This window comes from Lactuca sativa, chromosome 3 (genome assembly GCF_002870075.4).
Source record: "Lactuca sativa cultivar Salinas chromosome 3, Lsat_Salinas_v11, whole genome shotgun sequence".
Taxonomy (NCBI): domain Eukaryota; kingdom Viridiplantae; phylum Streptophyta; class Magnoliopsida; order Asterales; family Asteraceae; genus Lactuca; species Lactuca sativa.
The window spans coordinates 90,702,707-90,712,608 of record NC_056625.2 but is presented as its reverse complement, the minus strand read 5'-3'; the positions used below and the strand labels follow the sequence as shown (position 1 = coordinate 90,712,608).

Here is a 9,902-nt window from a genome sequence, read left to right as displayed (position 1 = left end):
TTTTGAATTGTTTTTATTTGATTTTTCACTCGAAATTGTTAGTATTGATCCCAGAAAAAAAAATGAGGTTATTCAAGTTGCCATGAAGTTAAGAAGTATAACCGCAATGAAGTTTCAAGTCTTATTTTTTAGTTATTTTTGTTTAGGGTATGAGAGTGACAACTCGAGCGACGAAGAGGAAGACATTATTGAGGATAGGGTCTAGATACCGTTGATGATAGTTCTGATTAAGAATTTACTAAAAATGGTTGAAATTATAAGTTCTCTTGAGAATAGAGATCCAAATGAGAGGATGAATTGTAATGTGTCGGGTACGAATAAGTGGATGGAAGGATGGTGGATTATTGTAGTGAATATGATGCTCATAACTTATAAAGAACTTGTTCGATGGATAGATGTTGCTCACATATAGGCGGATCCAAGGGGATCCCGGGGTAGCCCGGGATACCCCTCAAAAAAGTTTCAGTAGTGTAATTTTTGTTTACGAATCTTTTAATTTTTTTCAATATAATGTATATATACGCATCCCTTTAGTTATAACACAAAACAAATAGGAGAGCTACTGGTTAAGGTATTGGTTTATTGAAGTATAGCTCTCAGGTTCAATTCTTTCTCCTTACATATCATTTGTCTATTTTTTTTCCAGCTATTCTATCCCACATCGTCAAACATAAGTAAACTCAACCATTTTTGTCTATTATACAAGCCTGCTATCCCCATACTTCATTTGATGTCTACTTTGAATCCCACATCGATTCAAGTATCAAAATATATTTCAACTTCATGTTTATATAACAAGACTTGTGGTTAGCTAAGGATTCGATTAATGTTTGGGTTTAAAACCAAAATGGAACCGGGGAAAGCCAAGTACCCCGGAAAAAAATTTGGATTACCCTAAATATAAAATTGAGATACCCCTTTACTTTGGTCCTGGCTCCGCCACTGTGCTCACACCGACCTAGTTGGATGCTAGTATGAGAAAGCTTTTGACTCTCTAAATTGGTCTTATCTTGATGATAGTAAGAGACATAGGGATATGATGATAAGTGGAGAGGATGGATTCCTTCTTGTCTCATTTCCATGGCTTCTGTCTTTGTTAATAACTCTCCTACTTCTGAATTTTGCAATTAAACATGGTATCAAACAAGGTGATTTGTTGTCCCCATTCATTCTTATTCTTTCCACCAAAGGCTTACACATTGCTCTTAGCGAAGCTAAATCAAGAAACATTTCAATGGATTTTGTGCAGCTGACTCTGACTCCTTTATCTCCCATTTTTTCTTTACAAATGATGCAATTTTTGTAGGTGATTAGTCTCTTGAAAATGGTCAAACATTATCATATTTGTGAGATGTTTTTTCTAACTTCTAAGATAAAAATTAATTTAGACAAAACCAACGTTTTGTGGTTCGGTGTTTATGTTGAAGATGTTAATGAGATGTCCACAATTATGGGATAGCGGTCAATCGACTACCTTCAATCAGTTTTTAAAGTTATTAGAAAATGTTTTATTTGCTAATCATTATAGCTCCTTCGAGTAAATGTTGCACTGCTCTCTTGAAAGTAGGTTTGGTTAGTTAGGAGTCTACTATTTTTTTTTCAAGCACCTTATCTGATTTTTGATTTGTTGGAGAATTGTGTTGGTAGTTCTTTTAGGAATAGGATGTAGTAAACAAAGAGGGTAAGGATTTGCTAAAACGACAAAATCCCTAATGCATCAAATAACACAGAAATCCGAATCGCAAGAACAATACTAGTGGAAGTGGAATAGGACTAATAAATCAAACAGCAATTAACCACATGCAATGAAAATTACCAAGCAAACAGTAAATTATAGAGACACACAGATTTACATGAAAACCCCAAATTGAGAAAAAACCAAGGGTGGAGGAAGTCGATAACCAATCTACTAAATATTGCAGAGTTTATAGAACTTGATCAAAAAAATTACACTAAGCTATAATGGTGATTTGGCGATAAAGAGAAAAACCCTTCAAAGTGTAGCTTGAAAAAGGGTAAGAAAACTCTTCTAAATTCCCTCTCTTTTTCATGCATTCAAGTCTAAAAAAGATAAAAGGTTTGCAAAATTTGCCAAATTTGTCCTTTCAACAATGGAGCATTGACACTTCAGGAAAATAGTTTATTTTAGACCTGGTTAATCCACTTTTAGACCTTGTTTGCTGGAAAGAGAAAAACAACCCTTGAATAATGTAGAAATTGTCAATTTTGCAAGACATATTCCATAATCTTCACCTTGACCTCAAAAGAGACAATGAAAAATGCAACTTGCCCAACAATCATCTAAGATCATAACACACCAACATCTTATCAAACTCCAAAACTCCATAAGAACCTGCAATCACCATTTAGAGAAAAATTGATTGCAAAAAAAAAAAATACTTCCTCCACCAACGAGCCATTCAAGCTCAATTGCGATCAGAAACACCCATCAAATCCAAACATAGTTTGAACTTGGCTATATGAAGACTCTTAATGAACATATCAGTGAGATTATAATATGTATGAATCTTGTCTACGACACAATCACCATTTTCAATGATATCACACACAAAATGGAAATGAATATCAATGTGCTTTTTTATGAAACATTTGATCTTTACTAAAAAATATAGCACTTTGATTGTCACAGAATGCCATGGTAATATATCATCGAGTTCACTAAATAAACCCCTCAACCAGATATATTCCTCAACTACTTCTGTAATCGTCATATAATATAACTCAGTAGATGACAAATAAATTGTAGATTCTAACTGGGATTTCCAACTAATAGCACAACCGCTCAAAGAAAACACATACCCTATAATAGATTTTCGTTTATCTTGATCTTTCTCATGATCTGAATCAACATATCCAAGCACCCAATGGTAGACTTACCAAAATATAGACACATAGAAGACGTACCATGCTTTTCAATGTTCTTTCCCCGGTTTTATCAAATATCTACTAACCATGCTAACAACATAAGCCAAATTAGGGCGCATGCAAATCATAACATACATTAAAGATCCAACAACACTAGAGTACGGAACACGGTCCATGTAAGCTATATCAGTCTCAGTAGTAGGACTTAAATGGGATGATAACTTGAAATGAGCTGCAAAAGGTGCGTTGACAGGTTTTTCTTCATGCATATTGAAGCGTCTTAGGACTTTCTCAATGTAGTTTTCTAAGAAACATGCAAGACCCTATACTTCTTGTCACAAACAATTTTGATACCTAAAATCTTTTTGGCAGCTCCTAAGTCCTTCATTTCAAAGTTAGCTTTCAACTGATCTTTTAATTTCCGAATCTCCGTCATATCTTTTGATGCGATCAACATGTCATCCATATTAGAGCTGGCAAAAATCGACCCAACCCGCTAACTTAACCCAAAACCAACCCGAAATTAGCGGGTTGGGTTGAGATTTTCAACCCATTTAAGTTAAACGGATCAACCCATTTAATCCATTTAATTAAATAGGTTGCGAGTAAAAATTATCAACTTGTTTTCAACCCAACTCATTTAACTTTAATATATATTTAATTTGATAATTATTTGAATATTATCATGTATTAATCAAAATATTAATTTATAAATTATAATGTTATATTATTATTTATGTTTAAAAAATACAATCCTGATTCTCATCCTTTTTCTTAACAACAACAATACTAGTCACTCTTCGAAATCACTTTGAAATTAAACCACATTTTTAATGTTATTTGAACAATTTATATGTATTTGTGAATTAGGATTGTGCTTTTGTCATACTTTGAAACTTTATTTACTTCTGGAACTAATTTAAGTGGTGTAATATTTAGTTAATTAATTTATTTATTTTATTTTAAATGGGTTATCCCAAGTTTAATCAGTTTATGTAGTAGGCTGAGTCCGAAACCATATAAACAAGTCAACCCGGTGACAACCCATTTATCTAAAATGTTAGGTTGCGTTGGAAATATCAACCCATTTAAATAAATAGGTTTGGGTTGGATTGAAAACTTCAACCCAATTAATAAATGGGTTGAACCCGAACCCAACCCTGTAGGTCGACCCATCGCTAGATCTTATCCACATATAAAGAGTAAGTAGATCATCGAACCATCATCATAGTTTTTGTAATAAACGCAGTTATCATGGGCGTCCTCTTGAATTCCTGATTGGTCATAAATGAATCAAACCTATTATACCATTGTCTAGGAGACTACTTATGGCCATAAATAGATTTATTCAATTTACACATGTAGTCCTCCTTGCCCATACTTGTTCATCATTAAAGGACACTATTCGTAATAACTTTCCCTTATTTTTTCTGATTTTCTTTATAAAATTTGAATACCTTCAGGCTGTTGCATAAAATTCTCTTCCTCAAGCACACCATCTAAGAAAGGTATAGCAATATCAATTTTCTCTAATTCATAATCATTATAAGCAACCAATCTCAACAATACACTGACAGAAGTATGTTTGACAACTAGGGAATAAATGTCGGTGTAATAAATGCCCGAAATCTAATTGTAACCTTTAGCTACTAATCAAGCTTTGTATATTAGTTTCTCATTCGGGTTGATATGTTCCTTGAGCTTGTAAACCCACTTGCATTTAACTATTATTTTGCCTTTCGGAATAGGAATGAAATCCCAAGTACCATTTCTTTTCAAGTACTCCATCTCACTTTGAGAAACTTCCCAAGTACCATTTCTTTTCAATGTTGATCGATGCCTTTCTTTACATTATGTTGGAAAGTTTCTCAAAAAAAATCGGTATGATTCTCCATAATGGTATGATTCATCATTTTGGCTACACCATTATGTTGGAAAATTTCTCAAAAAATTTACATTATGTTGAAATTTTTAATGGGTAGCACTGTTGTTACAACCAATTGGGTCTGCCCTCAGCGCTGCCCAATACTTAGAGTTTATGGTTGTAAGTATTATTGTAATCACTTTTAAAACAATCGAATCGTAGAAGAGTCATCTGGTTCTGTCCAAGGATGTAGGCACATCGATTGAACCATGTTAATTATCTGTGTTGTTTTATTATTTTTTCCTGGCCGCTTGCATAACACTCATAAAGATGCTTTGTTGGATAGAGTTGTTTCTCAATCATTTATTCGGTTGTTACATAGAGGTAGAAACCTAACTTATATTATTTCTGTGATCTAATTTGTCTAGCTTTAGCTTTTTAATATAATTCAATCATTCACAAAAAAAGACATTCACTTAACAACAAAGAATTTATTCTCTTTGCGAGAAACACAATATGAACCTCGTGTCAAGTTACAAAGTACAACCCTTATTAATGGAGACTTTGATTCCGGTTAACAAGTTTTTAGCCTCAAAATACAGTTGGTTGGTGATATCTTTGTGATTGTTGGGAATAATCGTTGATAAAATTATATTGTTTTAATAACAATGCGAAGATTGGTTTCGATCTTTTGTCACCTTATGCTTGCTTTTGTTCGTATTTTGGTTCATCAATGTCCTATTGTGCTGTCAAGATACATAACCGTATATAAACATTTGAAAATGGAGAAAAAGAAAGTTTCAAGTCAATCCCAAACCTAAACAACCCATATATTAAAATGTTAGCATTATCCAATCCACCAACCACACATTTGTCTGGAATGATTTTCAATAAGTACAAACACTAATGAATATTTATTGTGCGTCATCAAAAGGAACAACAATACAATACGAATCGATGAACCCAAAAATCACAAAAACAAACAAAATGATAATAAAACTGAAAACCAACCCTTCACATTGTTATTAAACGTTATTTCCAACAAACACCATGGGAAAAATCACCAAACAAACTGCATTTGCTGTTAAAATTTGAAAGCCAGAAGCAACTAAAACAGAATAAACAAAGGTACACACTACTTTTAACAATAATAAACAGAAGGATCTTTTCCCAATTCTAACAGAAATCTCCCCAAAATACTTCACGTTTCACGTTCACAACAAAAGGGTAGTTTCGGCAATCATCGCAGTAACCACATATGGGTCCATGTTCGAGGCTGGCCTACGGTCCTCAAAATACCCCTTCCCTTCCTTCTCAGTGTCCCTCCCAACACGAATCGAAGCACCACGGTTCGCCACCCCCTGTAACAAGATTTTAACATGTTAGTAATACTGTCAGTCTCCGACATCAGTTAGACACAGTCTCATCTGTATATTTGTTGTCAATGTCTCACATCACAATGACATTAACTAGCTAGACACAATCTCATCTACATATTTGTTGTTGTCAGTGTCTCACATCAGCTGGACACAGTCTCATCTGTTTATTTGTTACGAAATATGAAGCGGCATTTGTTTGTGACATACCCATTTAAATGTGTTTATATCGGCTGTCTCGTGGCGACCGGTGAGCCGACGTTCATTCCCTTCACCATAGGCAGCAATGTGTTCTTTGTGCCTCAAACCCAATTTCTCAATAGCTTTCTTGATGACTTCATATCCTCCCTCTTCCCTCATCGATTTTGTGCTGAAAATTGCAAATGGGTGTGATCAAGATTATGAAAAAAAAGTAATTTTCAACTTTTCAACATTTTTTTATGAAAGTTCGCCGGAAAATACCTGTAGTTGGTGTGAGCTCCGGCACCATTCCAGTCACCCTTAATGGGTTTGGGGTCAAACGAAACCACGACTCCAGCAATCTCAGTGATCCTCTGTTCAGAAGAAAAAAAAAACAGATTTTTTCGCATCAAGAACAGATACATAGAAACATAGATCGATCTTTATATAATATCACCAAACTTTTGTACCTCAAGAATATAACGAGCAGCCCAGATCTCATCGCCGGCAGAGATTCCGACAGATGGTCCGACCTGAAACTCCCACTGGCCGGGCATCACCTCGCCGTTAATCCCACTGATGTTGATTCCGGCGTAAAGGCAAGCCTTGTAGTGTGCATCGACGATATCACGTCCAAAAGCCTTATCGGCACCAATACCACAGTAGTATGGGCCCTAATTTCATCAAACAGATAAATTTTCGTTAAAATTTATACAAAATTATGAGAAAAAAAAAGTAGATTTGAGGTCACCGGAGGTTACCTGAGGTCCTGGGAATCCGCCTTGAGGCCAGCCCAAAGGCCAGTTGATATCTTTCTGCAACAAGGTGTATTCCTGCTCGATTCCATACCTATTACATGAAATTGGAAACTATAAGCATCGAAATTGGAGTGGAGAAATCGTTTTGTGAAGTCAAATCGGGAAAATACCATGGGATTTCCTTCTCGACTTTGGGGTCGCTGAAGATTTTCGCCGCCGCATGCCGCTTGTTGGTCGGAATTGGCTCGCCGGCGGGAGTGTATGCATCGCATATCACCTATTTCATATGAAAACAGTGAAACCCCATCATGGGTCGTCATCTTTATGTAAGATTTAAACGTGCATAAGAACAAAATCTTGAAAATAATGTAGAAGTGTTAATTAATTAATTAATAAACATAAAGTTTGAGTTTATAAAGCCTGTGGATACCATGTGTTTAAAGACTTTAACATAAAGTTAGAAATTTTTTAAAAAATATCTTTTTTTTTTAAACTTAAGATCAATTTTACCAATACCAAACAAAAGAAATGATTGAAAACATACCAAAATGTTATTTCCACCCCTGAATGGATCCTTGAAAATAGCTTGAGGCCTGTTTCATTCAAGGAGAACAAGATTTTCATGATTTAAATTTACAAAAATAGAATAAAATTGAAGATAATTCGAACTATATAAAAGAAAGAAGACAAATACACACCAGACTATGACCTCGCTGTCCTCACCAGGAGCTTGACCAGTGCTTGATCCATCGTAATTCCATTTTGGCAGCTTCTTGGGATCAGTTACAGGTTCAGGAAGTGTCTGAATGAAGAAGAACAAAGCAAAATCACTTGAATGATGATTAAGAAAAGATCGATTCAATCAAGAAAACAAAAAGAAATTGACGTTTGAAACTACTTACTCTTGCTTTGCTTCGAAGATCCATCCCCGATCCACCGATCCTATAAGAAATTTCAAGAAATTTAGGTATTTGGATATAATAATGTTTTTCTTATGACGTTGAATCCAAAATCAATCAAAACTCCAAGATTATCATAGTAAGAATTGTGGAAATCCCTAATTTGTGTTCTTTTTGATGGTTGACCAAAAAGTCAACCTTTCAATTTAAAGATAGTTTATAAGATCAAAGCATGAAAAATCAAAAACCCCCCAAACCCCATATCAGAATCATGCTTATTGTGTGCGTTTGTGGTGAAGGGTAGGTGTATATCATATTTTCAAGAGTTGACTTCTTCATTATGATTAAAAGTTTAATGCATGGAGTTGTGGTGATTAAATACCACAAATACAGATGAAGATCTAGTTGGTATGAACATCGATAATCAATCCGATAACGAAAAACCCACATAGAATCCAAACATTAAAGGCGACGTTCATGGCGTAAAACAGGGGATTCAGGTCATCGGATTCGAAACGTAAGAAAAAAATCAAAAAGTCAAGAAATCGATCATGAGTTAGATTAAAGAAACTAACCAGATGTATTCGGCGATAATTTTCGTGGTGGATTCAGTGAGGTTGAGATTGATTAAATCGTTGAGGAGGGCCATGTTTGAAAGAATTAATTACTCTCTCACTAAAATCTTTCCACTGTGTGTATAGAGGAGAGAGTAATGGAAGAGACGAGAAACGAAGGAGACGGGTTTGCCTTTTTATAGTGCAACAATCTCTTTTTTCATGAGACATTAAATCATTTTTTTATAATTTAAATTATGTTTATTATCTCCAAAATATACCTTGAATAAATCAAACATTGTTGGCAACCAATATTTAAAAGGAAAAGAAATAAAGTAATGTTGTGAATTCCAAGAATATTATTATTTTTTAAATCATATTTGGTAAAAGTTTAATTATTTGATGATTTATTTGTGAAATTTTAGATATCATTTAATTTTGTTTGGTGACTTTTAACATAGTTTTTCAAATGATATAATGTTATTCCAAGAAGTTTAATGAAAACCGTTACGAAATAAAGGAACCGTATTTTAAAACAAGGTAATATTTTGATTTGTATTTTAGGGATAATTAGATTATAAGTCACGTTAAACGCGGCGGAACGCATAAAAAATATACAAACGTCTTTGGAATTTATTATTTAAATATTATTTGTTTTTTGTTTAATTTCGAAGTATATTTTGTTATTTTAGGGTTATGAACAAAACATGTATAATTTCGATTGTTATTTTAGGGTTATGTCCCGAAATATATAATTTTATTGAGTTCTAAAAACTATAAATAAATTATTAACAAAAAATAGTAACATGAACAATTTATGTTATTTATAGCAACATACTTTCAAAGTACGTTGCTATTTTTGCTCATTTATGTTATCAACATGTGTATTACACAAATTTTAACCTATAAATGGATCTTAAAATTATATTATGTTCTATAGGGCATAATTATATTAAATGTCCTAACATACATAACATATATCAAATATTAAAATAAAAGTATATATTAATTTAAAACAATTAGTATAACAGTTTAAAAAAACTTATATCTTATTAATTTTAATGAATACATCTGCAATTGTGAGGTTTGTGTGACAACCCGAAATTTTCATTCGGTCAAACCCTAAAAGTCAATCACTTCATATTATAAGTCAATTTCATTTCTAATTGTTTTTAACAAATTTAAAGTTAGTTTGACTATTATAATAATTATTCTTTAAACGATCGGGTGAAAGGATGTGTTGTCTCGAGTCTTGAAATTTCAAAAACCGCGAATACCATGTAGCTAAGAAGTTCACGGCCAAACTTTTATGTTTGGGCCTTAATTTACCCCAAAAACCGTAAACTCATGCTTAAGCATGAGTTTACTCCCCAAAACACTTCATT

The 9,902-nt window shown here is 33.5% G+C and overlaps 1 protein-coding gene across 1 annotated transcript; it reads right to left on the bottom strand.

Annotated features, from left to right (window-relative positions):
* Positions 1 to 5,744: 5,744 nt before the first annotated feature.
* Positions 5,745 to 8,697, bottom strand: LOC111918590 (glutamine synthetase cytosolic isozyme). The gene is made up of 10 exons (XM_023914234.3): positions 8,539 to 8,697; positions 7,967 to 8,006; positions 7,763 to 7,866; positions 7,609 to 7,657; positions 7,235 to 7,341; positions 7,068 to 7,155; positions 6,777 to 6,980; positions 6,589 to 6,680; positions 6,337 to 6,496; positions 5,745 to 6,111 (listed from the first exon to the last, which is right to left on the bottom strand). Exons 1-10 carry the CDS (start codon positions 8,610 to 8,612, stop codon positions 5,965 to 5,967), a joined length of 1,065 nt encoding a protein of 354 aa, XP_023770002.1. The 5' UTR covers positions 8,613 to 8,697; the 3' UTR covers positions 5,745 to 5,964.
* Between the last annotated feature and the right edge of the window lie 1,205 nt (positions 8,698 to 9,902).